General features: G+C 38.7%; 1 protein-coding gene across 1 annotated transcript; it reads right to left on the bottom strand.

The window, feature by feature from the left end:
* Nucleotides 1–1,699: 1,699 nt before the first annotated feature.
* Nucleotides 1,700–20,144, bottom strand: LOC114160895 (chloride anion exchanger). The gene is made up of 21 exons (XM_028043810.1): nucleotides 20,059–20,144; nucleotides 19,071–19,253; nucleotides 17,214–17,353; nucleotides 15,270–15,380; nucleotides 13,839–13,999; nucleotides 11,327–11,491; nucleotides 11,081–11,233; nucleotides 10,629–10,711; nucleotides 10,344–10,491; nucleotides 10,138–10,251; nucleotides 7,549–7,626; nucleotides 7,369–7,464; nucleotides 7,154–7,260; nucleotides 6,708–6,777; nucleotides 6,257–6,349; nucleotides 6,079–6,174; nucleotides 4,044–4,271; nucleotides 3,899–3,953; nucleotides 3,245–3,384; nucleotides 2,194–2,253; nucleotides 1,700–1,777 (listed from the first exon to the last, which is right to left on the bottom strand). The coding sequence occupies exons 2-21, from the start codon at nucleotides 19,199–19,201 to the stop codon at nucleotides 1,745–1,747; spliced, it is 2,262 nt and encodes a 753-aa protein (XP_027899611.1). The 5' UTR covers nucleotides 19,202–19,253; nucleotides 20,059–20,144; the 3' UTR covers nucleotides 1,700–1,744.
* Nucleotides 20,145–20,466: the final 322 nt, after the last annotated feature.

The following is a 20,466-nucleotide window of genomic DNA, read 5'->3' as shown; positions in this document are numbered from 1 at the left end:
GAAGTTAAGTTCCACAAAAATAATCCACAATTTGGAGAATCTGTGAATGGCTGGAAGTCCACTGTATATTCTTCCCTAAAGAATTTGCTCATAATTTTTCTTCATCAGAAACAATAACTTTTATTTTTTATATAAACGTTTTTCTCATGGCTTTGTGGTGATTTAGAGTGAAAAAAATGAAAAAGTGGATTGTTTTATGTCGTCACAGTTTAGCAGCTTTTGAGGAATAATGAATCTTTTCTAATCACTTTGACAAAGTTGCGCTACTGTAGCAGAGTTAAGAGTTAAATATACTACCATAGAAGTTTTTATAGTATGTCTCTCATTCCTTATCATACTGTAAAATATTCATGAGCACAAAACAGACCAATAAAAGTAAATAAATATATGAAGATTATTTTTTATTTTGATAACAGAACAGAGCTGTAACAAAACTTTGGCAAAATTATTCATTTTTTAGATTCATTATTACAACAAAAATGGCCTACAAATGAAGTGTTTACAGTATAAAAAAAGAGAATATGGCTTTTGTAATAAAACCGTACATTTGATTGAATGGTATAACAATATTTTCCATGTACAACAATATAAAAAAAACTCTTAAATTCATAATAAAAAGAGTCTACATGGAATAGATATATTTATATCTGCACCTCATCTAGGTCCTATAATGTTTCTCACACAAAAACAATCACATAAAAAAATTTCTTTTATATAAAAAAACTTAAAATTTGGTAAATACAAGCTTAGATAAACAACAGACATGATATATAAAGTGTTTTACAAAAATTCATTACATAACTGATCAATATCAGTGTCAAAACCTGATAAAAGCAGGAGTCCTGCCCACAGCCATCACTGTACAATAACGCCCGCAAATTTCTAATTAATATGACATTTATATTCCCTTTGGGATCAATAAAGTATTTTTAAATTTGAATTTGAGTAGTGGATGTTTGCTGTCCTGGAGCATCCAGGTGTGTGTTAACACAATGCCAAGACATCACCGATGACCTCAGGGAAACAACTGCTGCTGCCCATCAATCTGGGAAGAGTTATAGAGCCATGTGTACAAACATTTTTGTCTGAAAGATGACTAAGAAGTGGAACAGATTTAAATCTGTCCCTGTAAGTTCCTCCCAAAGTGAATCTGGACTCCATGGACTTGAACTTGAATTGGGTCTGTTTCCCATTTGTTGTTTGACTGTAACACACAGATCCATGTTTGGATGTTTGGCAGCAAAACAAACTGCACCTTTCCATCAACCTCATTTGTATCTGATGGCGGCTGAATGTGAAGCCAGGAGATAAAGCTTGACTTAAATCAGCTCAAATGGCTGAAAGACAACAGAATGGCCCAGTCAAAGTTCAAATCTAAACCTGATCGATATTAACTGATGTGGCATTAGGAGAAATGTGCATCAATCAGACATTCAGAATGATGTGAGACGAAGACAGTAGGAGTTGTTCCTGCTAGCGCCACCATGAGGTAGATTCCATATTTTCACTCTTGCGTTTAGTTTTTCAGTTAGAATTTATCATGTGTTGTTAATCTGGGATTGTATTACATTTCTTTATCACCCAATGCAATATGGATTTACCTCTTCGCAATGATTTTGCAATCATTTAAACCGTAATCTCTAAAACATATATTAATTATGCATAATAAATAAAGCGATGTATAAAATATATAGTCTTCTTTTCTTTTTGCCGTTTCGTTTATTGATTTCATCTTTTGTCCCGGTTAGAACTTGGTCTCTCCAGCTGGCACTGGACCCTGCAAGACAGGAGTTTCACATGTATTTTTCACATTTTGCGTCTTTATGGAGGTTTTATGTGACAAACAGATAAACAGAGCTGACCACTATTTAAAGTTTCTATGTAAAAACTAACCTAACAGATTATCACTTCCCTTTTACATTAAGATGATTTGCTGCTTTGCCTGTAGCTCAGAATGAGGCTCATGTTCTGCATACAGACTGAAGCATGAGCTTATAAAGCCGGCATGTTTTATTTCTTTGGAGTGGCGCTTTATGTGTTTTGTTCTTGACCTACATACAGCTGAATGAAATAAAACAAGTTAAATATTTCCCAAAACTCAAACACTGAGTGCACCGAGTGACAATGACCCGACTGTACAGGACAATTACAACAGCAGGAAGCTTCAGCTGGAAAAGAACAAAATCAGCTTACATTTTTATCTCTGCTCCTCAGACTGCGGCTCGGATGATAGACTGTCACTGTTGTTAGTATCTGTAGGGAAACATGAACATATTCAGGTTTTGTACATTTTGATTGTACAGGTGGAATCAATCATGCTGTATAAAAATACAAACATTTCTCAATTTGTTTCTGACATAAGACATTTCCAGTTTTAGGTCACTTAGGATTACTGCAGTTAGTTCTATTTGCTAAATTCTGTCTTAGACGTTTGTAGTTTGTCTTGTGGACATGAGCATCCGGGAAGTGGAAAGAAACCAGGAAGAGAATTGTGGACTTCCTCCATGAGGTGATTGCGCGTTGTAACAATCACAGAATGTCCAGCATTGTGCTGGTCCGGAAAGAGACGGGTTCTGTGACCCAGAGGTGAACGTGTTTGGGTGTAAAAGGCTCCACTTGCATCAACAGCAACAACAAACATTGTCAATCTGGAGAGACAGCCTCAGAATCCACATTCTGGACTAAAATGGGCTGAAAGACTCCAAAAAGAAGAAGAAGAAGCCATCACTCCAAAACCGGTTTCAGTATAAAGAGCCAGATTAGAGACTTCTGTCTGATGATTGAATACTGATGCAATAATTCAAACATCAGCCAGCCCAGGAAGTTAAACTGTGGGTGAAAGTTGGTTTTCCAAATAGACAATGATCCTAAGTATAACAGCAGATTAGTTATGAGTGACGCAAGAACAGCAACGTCAGGGTTTCTGGAGTGACCATCACAGAGTGTAGATTTTAGTTCCAGAACTTAAAATAAAATACAGAGAAGTTTATGGATTCATGCCTGAAACGTTGAATCTACGGCATAAAGTTAATGCAATTCAACCTAAATACTAAACTTCAGAGTTTGAAGAGTGTAAGAAAGAAAAAGAGAAGAAAAATTGCAACATTTGTTTAGCATGGAGAGTGCTGTTGGTAATCCTAACTGAGCTAAAACAGGAAGCGTTTAGTCTGATTTAACGTCAGACAACTAGAAAACGGTTGTCAGTCTTTCATACTGTGATGTGATCTGATGAGAAGGTTTTTACCTGGTCTGCTTTCCTTACTGTCGTCTCTGGATGTTTCTCTAAAATGTGCAGCATGGCGTCGTGCAGCGTTAGGAAGAACATGGAGGGCTGAACCTCCTCATCAAAGAAGCAACAGCTGTGGAGTTTCTCCAGGATGTACGCTGTGGTTCAGAAGAAATGAGAGTTACATCAAAACTTCCTGTTCTCTTGATGTGAGAGCTTTAGTTTTTGTTTTTTCAAAATCAGCTAGTTTTAGTCTTGGTGTGAAGCTTTAAACTCAACTTCCAATATTCGTATCGGACTGTCAACTTAAATGCAAATGAAAGACGCCACTGGAAGTCTACAATTTTTGCTCATTCTTCTTGGTAAAACAACTTGACTCAGTCAGATTGGATGGAGAGAATCTGTGAAAATAAGAACTTCCTGCAGATTCTCATTCAGATTTACATCTGGACTTTGACTGGACCATTCTAACACATCTAAGCCATTCTGTTTTAGCTCTGGCAGTCTGTTAGTGTCATTGTTTAGCTGGACGGTGAACTTTGACCCAGTATCAAGCCTTTTGCTGTCTCTTTTCTTGTGTTTCTTCGATTGATGAACCAGAGAAAATGGACTTTTTAAAGATGATGCTGCTAACGGTGTTGTAACTTGTCGGAACCGGAGTTTCACACTTACGATCGCAAGCTACGATGTAGACCTCAACTTCAACACGGACCAGTTCTTTCAGCAACTGTAAAAGAAACAGAGGAGACGAAGGTGGTAGGGGAAAAAGTGGGAGCAATAAGAAGATATTTGGATCAGTGGAAACAGATTCCCTCACGGTTTTGAGTCCCTTCAGCCCAGATATGTCCAGAAAGGAGACGGCAGCGAAGTCCAGCACCAGGCTGTGGATGTCCACCCTGGGAACCACCATGTTGGCAGGAAGTTCGGCGTTCCAGTCGATGCGGATGGGAAGGTCCTTGAAGTCGATGGGTTTGTCCAGCTCCTCATTGTCGCTGTCTTCTAACGGGTCGGTAAGGGAGCTGTTTGTTGTGTTCATGAACCCTTTCTGCAGCAGGAAAACATAGATTTATTCTTAATTAGGAAGATTTTAAACATTGAGAAAAACGACAGAAAGATTCCTTCTTACTGGGTCTTTACTGGTAGCTTTGGTGCCAAATGCTTTTAAGGCATTTTGTCATAGTGGAATGATAACAAAACAACAGTTCAAATGACACAAGGATTTTTCCTACATACAGTGGACCACCATCTATTCCCAGTTCAGTATTCATGGATTTTTTTTGTGGAACATAATGAATTCATTCATGGGAAACCTGCCAAAACAAAGACTTTTTGTAGCATATCTAGAAAAAATGCTGCTTGGCCTGCTATTGACTGGTATTTACATGCAAATGAAGAACAGAATGTTGGAAATGTTTTGGGATATTATTTTGAAAGTTCTCAAGTTGTGGAAGACTGACTGCATTTTCAATAATTGTTAGTCTGTCTGCCTGATTTTTTTTTTACAGTGCAAACTACAAAGCAAAGTAAAACAAAGTATCGTTCAAAGTGATACTAAATGTCCATGTCAGACACACTCATAGTGTCCTCATTTTTCACGACTTTAAAATGTGAATAATATGAATAGTTTGAAATGTAACAAAAGAGTCTGTTAATGACCATTCAGTGCTGGATTCAACAATCAGAATGTTATTACAGACATATTGTTTTAGTTTATGTCAATATGAGGAATGATATCTGTTTGACTCATGGTTCTTTCTGCATATTTCATTCATTATTAATCACAGAGGTAAAACTACATCCTGGTCTTGGATGTTGTGGAAGAGCAAAATAACAAGTGATCATGGACAATTCACCTCGTGTTTTTTTATTGGTTACTGGCATAGATAGAGGAAGATAATCCCAATCAGACCATTATAAATCTTAATCTATATAATACAAAATCACTAGTACTGTCAGGATCACAGGCTTGTTTGTGTCCGATTCACACCGTTTAATCTTGATAGAAGGAAATAAACCTATCACTGTTTACTAGAAAGCATATCTGCCCTCAGTTCAATCGGGGTTTTTCCAAATGAGGATGACTCGTTTTATACAGACGTTAGATTTGTTTACATGCTGGCGATTATAAATAATTCTCTGCTTTTTCCTACATTATCAGTTGCTTATGTCATGTTGATCAAACTGTATTGGTTTCTGTTGAATTGTCTCTACTGCCACAACATTTATCCATAAGCTGTGCTATGCTATGTATAGTTTTCATTCGTTTTAACTGTATTTCTTAATTTTATGTATGAAATTGGATGAATGTTTGTATCTTGTCTTGTTTATTTTATGGCACTATGGATGGAAATGAACATTTATCTACATCTAATATGATATGTTCCATTTAAATACAATCAGTCAGTTTGTTGTATAAATTTTAACATGAACATGCGTGAACAAGTTGTCATTAATATGTAAAACATATTCTATACATTCCAATTAGAAAAAAAAAAAAGATGACAATATACAATCCTGCACAAGTTCTACAGTGCCGTCTTTTCCTTTCTGCAATGCAATGACATGGTCTGTCAACAAATTACAGTGGTTTTTTTTTTTGCTTTAAGCTATTTGTACAAACTATTTGAAGATGCACTTCCTATTTTGAAACTGACGATGAGAATTTGATAGATGCACCAAAGCGACAGGCTGGGTGTGTTTCACTGTTGAAAATTCACAGAGTTACGTCAAAGCAAGACAAGGTGACGATATCAGCGCAGATGCTGAGTTGCTCGACCTTTTATTGTGCTGAGGAACGGTTTATCTGAGTGAAAGCCGCATGCTGTTGTTGTCGCGGAACAAATAATACTCACCGACATCCACTGCAGGTCGCCTTTCTTCAGAAGTTTCCGGATCCTACTCAGAGCTTTGTTTCTTTTTTTCAACACTCTCAGAGGATTGAAGCCAAGCTGAAAACACAAGGATCAAATTTACAAGATAAACGTGCATGCATCTTTTTAAGAGAAGCGTGTACGCTGTGGTGAAACTTACAGATTCCACTAGCTTGTTCCTAAAGAAGTCCATGTTGGCGAAGAAGATTGGGGATGGGATTCTGAAGATCTTCACCCCCTCTGGTTCATTTATCTGTGGAACATCAGGATCACCAAGCACAAGTTATTGTAAATGTGTGGTAGAGAATACAGACACCCAATGACCAGAAGAGGGGCAGCTTTGTGCAATAGCTTCCATCCCTTTTGAAATTTAATGCATTTTGTCACTTCAAACCACCAAGCAACGTAGTTCACATGGATTTTATCTGACAGACACAAAGTTGTTTAATTCTAACGTAGAAAGAAAATGATACATATAATGTGTTCTTGGTTGTAAAACGTGAAAATGTGACAACATAGCTAAAGTTTAACGTTTTGTGTCAAAATCTCATGCTACTTGTTATAGCTTGCTGCCTGAAAGATATAAGGAAGGCTAAATGTGACTAACTTACACAGATGTAGTCCTTCCTGTCTTTGTAAATATCTGTCCCCTCAATGTTGGCTAGCACACTGCAGCGAGGGCTGAAAAAAAGAAACACAATAAAAGTTTAACTTTGGTACTTCCTAAATCTGCTTGCTAGCAACTGTGCTAGCATAACTGCTTCACTTGCTATGCTACTTACTCAAAACATTATTTGTTCATGCTTATACCAATTTTGACATGATTGGGAAACATTGGGTAGAGAGATGCCAAAATCGCCATCTCACTACCCATATGTTAGCATGCTTTGTGTTAGCATGCTAAAACAAAAGACTGCAGACCGCTGGGATTAACAGCTGGCAGGCTGAAATTCCTACAACAGGCTATATTAGATATTAGAGCATCGTAGTATTTATTTGTCAGTTGTAATTCAGATTTTTTGTGGCATCAGGAAGTAGACCCTGCCAAGATACTAACAACTGAACCCGGAGGACGACGCAGATCAACTCCACACCAAGACCAACAGCCAATCCAAGATCCAGCCCCAGGAGGATGGATGCTCCGCAGGTCATCATCCACACCACCTATACATGCCAAGAAGAAATACTTGTTTTTGTTAAATGATCTTTATCAACTCAGTTGGTAAGACTGTGAACATTTTTCTAAAATAACTCAATTGTTCAATATCTTACACAATCTGGCCTGTCTCTCCTCCAGAGGTAAGGAATTTCATTGAACTGCATCAGCATACCCTTCAGGTTGATGATGACCACGGCCCCCAGCACAGACTGTCAAAACACCAGGACAAGAGTTCCTTTCAGAGGCCTGATTCTTTGGCAGTGTTGCTCTTTAGCAGACTGTAGTTCTCTTACCTTTGGTAAAGGCTCGAGAAGAAATCCAATAGCCAAAGTGACAATCATCACTATAATAGCTGACAGTAAACCAGCGATCTGAAAAAATACAGAAAGACCATCAGACTGGGAAATCCACACAACTAAAACAATCAGAAGTATATTTGAAAGGATTTGTAAATGATTTCAAGTGACTTAAATATTTCTTAAAAGGACAAAACATCATAATCTAGCAACAGAAAAACAAAAAGACTTGACAGAATTCAAAGGATATTAATCCCAGCAGGTGTTTGCATTGATTTTCAACCTGGATGTGGCAATTCTAAAACACGTAACCATGACTACCATCTGTTTACATTGTGTCCATATCGACATTGTCTTGAAGCCTGTCACCATTTTTAATTGAAATATGTGAAATAGATACCCCCGGATTATGAAACAATTGGATTATTATATGTAACGGAAACAACAATCATAACCTAATAGATTAGGTGACAACACTGGTGATGTCATGGCAACAACAGAGAGTCAGCAGTGAAAATGTATTCCTTTACTGACAATTAGCTAGAGAAGAAATATTTTTCCTGTATCAATTGTGTAGCGTTGTGTCCGTTATCCTGCAATAGCTAGCCCCGCCCACTTCATCACAACCCTCCGGGACTGACTACTGACCAGTTCTCTGTCTAACAGGTCCGGAAAATCTCTAAGACCTGGGTATTACCCTAAATGAGATCTATAAGAGATAATCTATTCAAACTGGTATCGAAAGCGATTCGTCTAGCTCTAACTACCTCCAATCCAGAAGTTACGACCCTTTTCAGTTAAGAAACAGTCAGCTGAGTAGCCCTCACAGCTGCATAATTCCAATAACCACTCCTGTTAACGGTAGCTCACTTTCTAAAATATAACTTGCTCTTGGAACCGGCTAGATTAAATTTAGTGACTTGGATGTAAGTCCCTGGGTCATTATTTTACTCTCGCCAAAGGAAATTATGAAGCCTCCTTTTTACTAGAACCATGTACCTTAGTTTTACCTTTATTAAAAGAACTGAAAAATGATTAAATGACTCAATTAATTCCAATGTCCACCAACCTCATTAGAATTTTAGAGTAAGAATTTATTGAGCAAGCTTAAGCAGGGATATGTGACATATAAATCAATAATCAATTGTATATAATTCAAGAGCAGTGTAATAAGATCAACATGTACAATCATACCCTCCTGTCTCTTTCCCTAACCTATGTCGCAGATTCTGAGATAGCCTTTTAGGAAGCGAGTTCAACTCATACCCAGTTGGTGGTGGATCTTTAGCAACAGGAACGTCCGAAAACCTTGGTCTGAGTCTTTATCCTTTGTGGAAAAATCCTCTTTAGAATAGAAGCAAAGTAGAGAGGGCTCAATTGCTTTTGAAAACCCAACTCTTTATCCCTCCGGGACCTTTGTCTTTTCTCCAAGTCTGTTGCAATGTTTGGGTTGAGGTAAGACCGACGATCGAATCAGGAACCCGGGTTGGACGATTGGAACTTGTCTCCCTTTGGCGGCACGATGCTTCAGCTTTTCCCGTGGCTCCAGGGTGTGGTCCGCTGTTGTTTCCTCGATCTGCTTCTTCGTGTTAGCCCTACTTCGGTGCCGCAGACAAAGAACAAGAACTTCTCCTTTTCCGTCTGCTTTTATACAGTTCTCCGCCATGTATGTGTATGGGGAGTGTTAGTTTACGTGGTTTCCTGAACATCTGCTGATTTCACGGAAACCCCCGTCGGCCCCTCCTGTCTGCTGGCTGGGATAGAAAGTCCCGTCCTTTCCTCAGCGTGTTGATCTTAGCCAACCATACCGCTCCACCCATCCTGTGCGTCTGGCCATCTGTTCAGAACTGCTTGCGACAGCAGGAACTCACAAGTTCCCCTTCTCCTTTTTTCATTAAAACTATGTGCTTTTCTCTGATTAACTTTTAAACACAGTCAAATATTAAAACCTATGTGCTGATTTCCATTAAGCATTAATCATAAGCATTAATCACCTCTTTCACTTATTATAAATCATCAAACCTTAATCATTTCCTTGTTGTCATGTTATTACAGATCATGATTCGTACACTTCAGAATCATTCAGTGATTACTTACATACAGTCATTTTACCTATTGTATTCATACATGTCCAACTTAATCATTATCAAAACACTCAATCATTATAAATCAAAACACAAGATTGCTTTGTTTCCTTCAGGCCTTCATGCACCTTTTTCTGCGTGTACCTGGATAGATCTCAAACCTCACACCAGTTTTCTTGACAGTTGTTTTTATGTGACTTTGAAGGGCTAAATAATATGTTATTGTGAGAGAAGTAAATGCAGATGGACTTGTAGAATGTCCTTGGAATAGTATTTATACAACTAGATTACTATATTGTAGTTAAAGCCCTAAGAGTAAAACATGCACTGATTTTATGTGGAAAAAATGAGACTTTCACAATCACTCTGATTTCACAGAGTTCTGTTTTGGAGATGCAAGAGGGCTGTATAGTTGTACTTAAATCCACTTTATCAGGTTGTCTAAAAATAAACCCCTTTATCAACTGCTATAAATATTAATCAACACAACTGCTCATTTTACCTGAGTTTTTCCTCCTGTACTTTCTTGCACCGCACTCCTGGAAAGCGCTGTACTCGCTGCAAAGGCCTTGAAGGACGCTCCAAAGATATTGCTAACTCCGAAGGCGATCAGCTCCTGCAGCCAGGTCCGAGAGAAAACGTGCCTTGGTACAGAGGTACTCATCACAAGCATACTAGACCGTTTACCTGGTCAGTGTTGCAGCGTACCTGGTTTCCATCTATTGTGTAATCGTGTTTTATAGAATAGACTTTTGCCACAGAGAAGGCCACAGCAAAACCCACTATAGCCATTGGGAAAGCTTCCATCGCCGTGTGCTGGAAGACCTGAAGGTTTGGGGCGACTGGAGGCTCGTATCTGAAGCAGCACACAATCCGTCAGTCAAATATAATCCATATACTATTAGTATTAAAACAAAAGCACTTGCCTACAAAGTATTCTGCCAATTTTTTAGCCAATCAAAGTAAATGCAAGATAGAACAAGTTCTACTCACCCTCTGGGAATTTTTCCAACAATGTCAATGCCAAATCTGGTCTTGAAGTCAAACGCATAAGAAACTCCACAAGTAATAACAGTCTAGGGAGAACACAAGGAACATGGGGGTCAAAACTAGACGATACACATAATTGGTGTTATTAGATTTACAGTAATACAGTTAATAATTCTTTATTTATTCCCCTACTGAGGGACAAATAAAGGTGTCCAATTATGTGCTTCTGTTTTAGTTTTGTAATACCCAATTTTTGGGTATTACTTAGTTAGTAATACCCAATTAGTTTTGTAATGTCCAATTGTAATACCTCATCAGAAACCTTGTGACCTTATATCACTTTAAAGGTATTTACAGTTATAAAATTAATCTTAACCTAAACCTGTGCTATCACTGCATCTGTCAGATAAGAAAACGGTTATAACTAAGGAAGATGTTTCATAACGCTTGCTCACCATGACAACCTCTATCGGGATGGGAACGGGCAGTTTAGATTTGTATCTGTCATTCAGCTCTTTCACAAGAAACACCACCACCATGATCACGAGGGAGATCACAATGTCACACACGTTGCTGGACGTGATCTTCTTGAAGATGATCTCCAGAGTCTGAAAAACACAACAGGAGTTTAAGGGATACACCGCCTCGTCGCTCCCTTTCCAACGTTAAGGTGAGAAAACGACGGAACAATTTGTAATTACATATATAAGGGAGAGGGGTCCACTGATGCCAGGAACCTGGAGCCCCAACACAAACTTTAACTGAGATACAAGGATATGGATGGCAGCAGCTGTGGTGAACCCGGAGACCAGGGTGTCAGACAGGTACATGACCACGAAGCCCACCTGTAGGACTCCCATTGCCAGCTGGAAAAACAAAAGAAATCCAATTGAATTTGCTTAGAACATTAAAGATGTTAGAAATATTCTGAATGTCTCATTTTCCACATTTCACCACACGACTTTAATTTTAAGGCATGTCTCTGTACAGAACAAACAGAATTACATACACAAATTAATTCTGTTGAAAAATGAAACGAGTTCATGTTTACTTGCTCATACAGTTACTAAAGTGTTTATAGTGAATGGACCCTTAAAGGGGCAGTATTGTATATTTTCCATACACATGGTGCCATTTTATGAAATTTTGCCTCTGTCTCTTTAAAATATCCTGCTCTTTTCTGAAGCTCCGCCTTCAGGATGTCATCACAACATGGCTCCTCTATTAACCCTTTAGCAAAGTTTTTATCAGTGTTGAACTGAGTAGTAGCTCCTATAATGAGCTCAATAGTTCTGCAGTTCTATTAGGTGTTGGCTAATTGCTGCTGGCTAGTCTGAAGGAGCTGAGTGGGGGAATTCTGAGAGGGAGTCTTTGTACAGAATTTCACCAATAATTTAAAGTAATTTTCATTTCATTGTCTCCTATAAGAAAAATACTCTAACTGGCCACTTGTTAGTGCTGTGTAAGACATGTTTTCATGTTGTTTATGTCAAACAAACAACATGAAAAAGAGACTGATGGTTCATTAAGAGACAATGAGCCTCTTAATGGAAACCAAGGCTCTTTGGACCAGGAATACATTTTTGAATATGTTATAGTCCAATTTTGAACAACCTATGGAAATTGTAGCCCCGGTTTGTGGTTTTCTGGTTCTACAGCCCATCTGCCTCAAGGTTACACTTGAAGGTGTGGAGAACTTTCTACTGCCTTGTTGCTGAAATGTGCCACACAAATTAACTTAACTTGACCTGTTATGTCCATTAAGCCACTGTCACCTTATTCTCCTTAACCATTGACACCAACATGGCATTTTTGCAGCTGCTTATTCAATATTTTCCAGTTTCAGACTATTGTCAGTAAAACTAAGAGAGGACTGTGTCTACAAACTCCAGCAGATCTGCAGCAGCACTGCCAACACAAGTGACCTTTGGCAGAGACTCGAGGTCAATTGGTTAATTACACAAGTACCTATCTCAGTATATTGCTACCATCTCAATTGCCTAGCTAGGCCATGCTAATCCATTCAAGGCAATAGAGGGTTTCATGGATAGTTGCCATGGGCATGTGAGATACAGCTGAGGTCACATGAACATTTAACTTTCATTTTGCCACTGTGGCTTTATACACCGCATAGAATAGACGCTACAGTAGAGGCTGGGGTTACGTTATGCATCCATTAGATGGAACTGCGCTAAAGGGAAAATGAAGTCACTTAGAAGACAATTAGAAGAGTTTATTGACAAACAGAATTTAAAGTCTTTGGCGCTCGGGCCCCGGCTGGGGATAACGGTTATCGCAGCGTTAGCGATACGCTTCAGATGAGCATCCCCGCTTCTACGGGGGAAAATGAAGTCAGCGGCTGCTTACCGTAGTTGCGAGACCTGTTGTGGCTCAATATTGGTCCATATATAAGGCGCACCGGATTATAAGGCGCACTGTCGGCGTTTGAGAAAATTGAAGGTTTTTAGGTGCCCCTTATAGTGCGGAAAATATGGTACCTATCTCAGTATATTGCTACCATCTCAACTGCGTAGCTAGGCCTTGCTAATCCATTTGAGGCAATAGAGCAGTGGTCCCCAACCTTTTTAGTACCGCGGACCGGTCAAGAATTCGCAAATTTGCTGCGGACCAAGGGGGTGGGGAGGAGTGCGTGTGCACAGACACCGATGCTGTTTCTAAATCATTCTGCTGCTTGTGGGCTCAATCTTGGGCGCTCAAGATGTAACCGACAGAATCCGGTTAAAGGATTTTCAAAATAAAAGATCCTCCAGACTCAATGCATAAAACAGAAGCATTTAATTGTTTCTTGCGTGGCCCTGGACCAATTGGTCCACGGACCGGTACCGGTCCGCGGCCCGGGGGTTGGGGACCACTGCAATAGAGGGTTTCATGGATAGTTGCCATGGGCATGTGAGATACGGCTGAGGTCACATGAACATTTAACTTTCATTTTGCCACTGTGGCTTCCCATCATCAGCTCTTACCCAGATCAGCTCAGTAGCTTCTTTCGGCAGAGACAAGTTCTCTTGCCAAGTCTGAATCACACCTCGTTTCTAGTGCAATAAATGTGTTGGGAAATAAAACAACAACCTTGGTTTGGATGTGTTTACTGACTAAAACGTGGCTGCAGAACATTGTATCTTTCCTGTCTGTTATTTTCCATGTACAGTAGATACTGACGTAATGAACTGAAAGGTTAAAAAGGTTTCCGACCTGCATGATGCCAACGAGGAAGGTCACAGAGGAGGCCACCAACACTCTCTGCTCATCTACAGTCAGACTTGTAAACCCTGTGATGTTGGCAGCTGGCCCTTCGTCTGGGATGAGCCTAGTTACCACCGAGCCAATCATCAGACACAAGACTGGAAAAGGACCTGCAGAATAGTAATATAGTGGAATGTATAGTTCAATTGCTTGAGTGTTCGCCTTGAGATTATGTATAAAGACTTATTTGTAGTTGGCCTGGCCCAAGCAGGCGGTCTGTTCATCAGCTCCTGCTAGATCCTAACCTTTCTGTTTCTCTCTTTATGCTTCTGAAGTTTGTTCTTTTGTTGTAGCTGCTTTAGGCTGTACCCAGAATGGAACTGATAGGCTTGTAGATGATCTTAACTTTTTTTATTTTTTCCCTGTCAACATTTTACCAGACATCAACTGCTCCGACACCATTGTGCAACTTTGCCAATCAGCAACAGGAAGAAGGTAAAGACTCGTCATCCTGAAGGACTAGAACTTTGGGTGCTTAACTTTCACATATTTTAATCATCTCTCCCCATCCTCCATGTTTCCTGCCACACCAACAGTTCAAAATGAGGGTGTAGATTTGATTTGATTGGGGTCAAAATTGCAATTTTTGTTACATTTTCAGCTGACATGACTCTCTGTCAAATGAACCAAAGCCTTTGAAAAACCTGTTTCACCCCTCGCCTGTGGTGGTGATGCACCAACAACCACTGAAGGAAATGATACAAAAACCTCTGAAGGAGAAACTGAGAGCAAATTATTTCTTCACAAAATATTACAAATAAAGGGAGTGGCGTCAGATTTTACAAGTTGTAGCATTTCTCTTTTGTCTACACATTGACCACAAAGCATTTCTTCTGCTAGCAATTTGACTCACACCTTTGTTTAGATTGTAGAGTTGGATTAAAGCAGACCAAACATATGAATGGGCTGATATGAATGCAACCTTAGACAGAGCAGCAATAAAAAAGAGACAAAATTCAAAATCATGTCTTTTGTGTATGACGTCCCATTTCAGGAAAGTCTTCCATTGATCAGAAGCTAGAGGATCAACTGCTGCAGAACATCAGAGTATGAAACCTTTTCAAACTCCCAGGCTGTGGGAGATAAATCTGACATCGTCTGGTCTTCATCAGGTGACCTCTAGGGACGTCTGATGAAGACCACTGCATTTTATTTTGCCCCAGGTCAACTAATTGGTTTTTGGGGTGGAGATTTTAGCTCTTTAAATACCATTAGAACACTATGGCATTCTGGAAAATGATGTACAATGAAATGGTTAATTGTTTTCACAACTCATCAAAAATACTTAACTAATGGGAGAAGTAAATGGAATGGTTTTTTTGAGAGCACAAAGTAGAGAACTTTTTCACAGACATTTTGTTTTCTGAATGTCAGCCTTACCCACTGAGATGTGACGAGAGGTGCCCAAGAAAAAGTAGGTGATGATTGGAAAGAAGGCAGCAAAGAGTCCATACCAGGGAGGCAGAGAGGCCAGCAAGCAGTAGGCAAGACCTGCAGCACAACAATGACAAACGTTATCAGAGTTACGGTACGTTGGTAATGACTTTTAGTCAAAGCAGGTTACGTTTATTTTAAAGGCTCATTAGAAACGACAGCTGGTGACCAGAAGAGTACATTAGATGGCAAAAGAAGAAGCTTTGATTACACATTACATTAAATAGGAAAGGTAACAAGAGACTTACTAATTTGTAATATGATAAAATACTGAGAGGAAAATATGTTTAATCCAACACAAATAATTTCATGACTTATGAATGTCATTGAGAAACTTTTCTTTTCTTTGATGGAAACCTAAGTTTAAAGAAATATGTTTTGCTTTTTTTATTTTTATTTTTTTACCATTTTTGTTCATCACAGTTGAATATTACACAAAATGTTTTGAGACAGGATTTTATGAATGTCTCTAGACGACCCAGTTTCAATGTAGGAGCTTTTTGAGAACCATTAAAAATAATTATTTATTTTTTATAATCATTAATACTGAGAAAGATCAAAGCTACCCTATATTGAATTTTGCATAACACTAATTATATATAAATATGGGTGTCATCTGTGTAGCCGTAGTGCTTCCTTGACATATAGCTGTAGAACAGCATGCAGAGAGAAAAGTATGGACCTGTGAGCAGAGCCTTGAGGTACTGCCCAAGAGAGGAGGACAGAAGAGTAAACACTCACTGAGGTGAAGGTTGAAACCTTTATTCTATTTCTATTCTATCAGAACCTTTATTGCCAATGCAGCGTTCCAAACACGACACCAATTATGAAGCCTAGGCGTAAATTCAAACTGGAAGACTCTTTTATCCCCACCGGGACCCGTTAATTGAAGCGACCTGCCCACAATCGTCGACCTATCAATGCCGGACCAAGCCACGTCACGTCCAATCATCGACCAAGTCCCAGCTGATAAGGACCTTCATTCATGGCGTCCTTCGCTCTCCAGCCGAGCTCAACCCACCACCACCCCTTCTCCTCCATTCGCCCGGTCCTGAGGCCCGCACCCTTCTTCAACCTCCACCACCAGTGCCGGGCCCTGGGGGATGACGTTCCTAAGAGCATCGGGGATGCTCATCTGAAGCGTATCGCTAACGCTGCGATAACCGTTATCCCCAGCCGGGGCCCGAGCGCCAAAGACTTTAAATTCTGTTTGTCAATAAACTCTTCTAATTGTCTTCTCATCTCCGTCTGAGTCTCTCCAAATTGAAATGATAATCAACAATAAAACCAATCCAATCTGTAGCTTATCAAATATCATTAAAAACCTTTGGACTTTTATATTTTGCTTCACAACATCTAACACTTCCAAATCATGTCTGAATGATTATGTTTATTGATATTAATACCCATTGCTCTTTTTTTTATAGTCATATTATCACTAAAAACTATTTTGCAATGCTATTTAAGGTCAAAAATGACCAAGTTATTCCTGAACTTTGCAGGCATCGGTCATAAATTTGGGCTAAATATTAGGTGGGAATAAACCAATGATGATACCTAAAAGAGACAAACAGCTGGGTGAATTACAACAGCATGACATCAGGATCATCAACATTCCTTAGATTAAGACAACTAGCCATTGTCCACTCAGAGATGTGGATAAGCAGAGTGGCTGAACATTTATCAATCCACTTCTGGGTATGTTTGTTCCATGTGCACATTCAGAGGAAAACTAATTACCAAAGGAAATGTTTTCACTGATGCACATTTTATGTTCATGAGTAGCAAAGTCCCATCAGCCCTCAGTCTAACCTGCTGCTATGCAATCAGGATGAAATCTTCTTCTGCTGCGTTTGTTTGGGACTCAGTGAACGCGCCGTTGAGTCTTACCTTGCAGGACAGCCACCAGTCCTGTGCTGACACCAGACACGATGTCACTGAGCAGCCACTCTTTGAATCTGTAGATTTTCATCCAGCCGATGATCGGCAGCAGAGAGAGAGCTGCGTTCTTGGCCCGTTTGGAGTCACATCTGAGGCCGGACGAAACAGAAACACAGGCAAGTCAGTCACTGCCTGGACGGGTCCAATTAATGTCTAAGTGGCTACAACACGCTACAATATATACCAGCCATAATTAAATCTTTTTACTTGCATTTTTGAGTAATGCTGGCAAAAACGTCTGTAGCTGTGTTGTGGGCCGGGGTTAGCTGAGTTAGGGGAGGTACAATCACAGTGAATACATTTTTTCACGTTATAATGAGATATTTTGGACAAAATTGCAATTTAATTGGTTTTAGATTAAGTCTGTTACATTAATATGCAAAAATAAAGATGTGATTACTTTCTCGTCTACAGAAGATGAACATTTTAACAGCTGAAAGTTTTCAGAATCTGATGTAAATTTATTGAACAATTATGAATGGATATAATGTGGAAAAGATTCATCGTGTCCTAAATCCAAATAATGGCAAATGATTTATTATACAACTAGAGTGAAAGTAAATCAAGTAAATCTTGACCTGCATTACGGAAAAAGTATGAAATATAATGGGGGTTTTTTTTAATTGCCAAAACATCTTCAGACTTAAATATATTCTGAACAATTTTGATCTTTTAGAATTTGTTTTGAGAATCTAATGTAGGGGTATGTCAGTGGAAAATTACACCTACAATACAATAAACTGGGACATGTTTGTTAATCAGAAGATTAACTAAAGTCATAGATCAGAAGATCTATGACTTTGTGAGTAAATATTTACTTTTCCTACATTTCCAATATAGAAAAGAAATACACTTTATTGTCCCACAGTGGGGAAATTGATGTCAGACAATGAACCCTGACTGAATATAAAATGTGTGATGTTTAGAATATGGGTGCTGCCTGGGAGCCTGGCTGGATGGTTGAAGTAAGAAACTCAACTTTAACTGCTTTTTAGAAGCCAAACAAGGTTTAAAGGCTCTATATACGTGTAGATCTCCAGGGGTTTTGGGCCTTAAACATCGTAAACCCTGACCTGAACAAAGACCTCTGTTTAAAATGTAAAAGTCGAGCTGAAGTTCAACAACATGACAGTAAAACTTCCTCACTTTGTCTTCTTCAGCAACCAATTGTTCCTCATTTATATTCAGCCCAACTGAATGCTCAAGCTTTCAAGTTAGAGTCTAAAGTTTGGTAGAGTCAGAAATGACCAAAATCCAATGTTAAAGTTGCAATCCAGATTTTAGTGAAACTGTATTTAGGTATAGTTTGTCGCCTAACAAAGATTATCAAAATGTTTTTCAATTATCTTTGGTTACTTTTCCTGAAAAAGTTTATTTTATCAATACAAAATACATCTAACCAAAATTAAGCATCCAAGTCTTTGATGACATCACACAAGGGACCTGATCAGAGCTCTTTGAAGTTCTCACACTTGTTTGTTTTTCTTCTTGTTCTATGCTCCATGTTTTTAATTCAATTCGTCCTTCAAGGTTGTTTACTTATGTTCTGTCCACGTTATTTACTAACGGTAGATAATTGGACTATATTTTTTGGTTTTGCCTTTTGTGATGTCATCAACTCAAATGTACAAAAAAGCTGGATTAGCCACTTACTAAGTTTGAGATTTTTAAAAACGTGACACTTTGTGAACTCCTGAAGTGGAAATTTATACTTCAGTGCCCAGTTGTGCCTTTGTTGACTGTCTACATTTGATAGTTTAAAAAAAAAATAGTTTCTTTAAGACCAAAGGTGTGTGTATTTTGTACCTGAAGTACTGCTTGACGTGGTCCAGAATTGTCTTGTGATGCCTGTAGACCTTCTTATGTTCCTCGTTGAATGAGTCCTCAGAGTACAATGGCCTGGTCACCACATAATGGCTGGCTCCTGCTCGCATCATGTTGCCTTTGCTGTTTGGAGGACCGCTGCTGCCTGCTATGTGACTCTAAGGCCTAATAATCACATTAGGTCAGGAGGAGAAAACATGTGTTACCTTTGAACGTCACTTTTCAAAGATTAATAACAGCGAGCAGCAGAAGCTCCAGATCCTCAGATTCAGAAACCAGGCGATGTGATTTGACAGCCTCTGTTTTAGCTCCCAATCAGAGAGGAGCGCCTGGAATTGTAACCAATGCTCACTTTTTACAGCAACTTTGTATTTAGTCCGAGTCAGCAATGATTTTATTTTTTTTTTTTGGGACAGAACCATGTAGTTCTAGTTACAAGTGGGACATTTTAGTTTCTGCCAGGCTAGTTTCTATCATTTTAGTTGATTAAATGTAGAATATAGACGATGAAATTCACAGCACATTTTTTTAGACTAAAATGTGAAATCTTCCCTAGAATAACGGTACTTTACCTCATACCATCGCTCACTTTTACTCTTATAAAAAAAATCTTATTTACTATAAATCTGACTTTTTGCTCTTTGAATATCACTAAAATTAGATCTAATTAGATTGAAATTCCTGCTGAAATTTTCATCTTGTTTTGAAACAATCATTGTTATTTTGATCAGTCAAGCTGCATGACATTTTCTTTACCTTTTAATCCAGTGTAGGTCCCAAACAAATGTTAAAAAATATTTTTACTAACAAAATTCACACTCATTTTTGCAATAAAACCTCTTAGGCTAGAACAAATTTTGAATTTCACGTGTAAATCATTTGAAATACTGCCAAAGAACTATATATTATTACTTTTATTTTATTTTTTTATATTCCCATTAAACACATAGTGGTCTATTATTCCACATACCTCATACACTCAGTTATAAGCTTCCTTGCTCTGTTGCTCTCGTTCCAACACCCAGGGATCAACTGCGACCTCAGACTCTTCTGCCATCAATAAATGCCACCTCAGCTGCTTATCAGGACTGTAATTATTAACAGCAATTATGATGAGGTCCCTGCTTCATGCAACTGCTGGACGCCTGCATTACCCTTTGACCATTGTTCCCACTGATATCTGTGCTTTCAAGCAATGGAGGATGTGGTCAGGACACATTATTGTTTTTATAAAGTGGAAGTAAAGTAGTTTTTCACAGGAAGGAGCAGACACGTGAAGTTCCAAGGAATTCTTCAGGCACTACTAGAAATGAAGAAAAACAAAAGAGAAGAAAAGATCAAAAGAAAGTCAGAAAAGACAAAAAACATTCAATCCGAG

Source organism: Xiphophorus couchianus, chromosome 17 (assembly GCF_001444195.1).
Source record: "Xiphophorus couchianus chromosome 17, X_couchianus-1.0, whole genome shotgun sequence".
In the NCBI taxonomy this organism is placed as follows: Eukaryota; Metazoa; Chordata; class Actinopteri; order Cyprinodontiformes; family Poeciliidae; genus Xiphophorus; species Xiphophorus couchianus.
The sequence above is the reverse complement of the archived record's forward strand: the minus strand, read 5'-3'. Positions and strand labels throughout refer to the sequence as shown.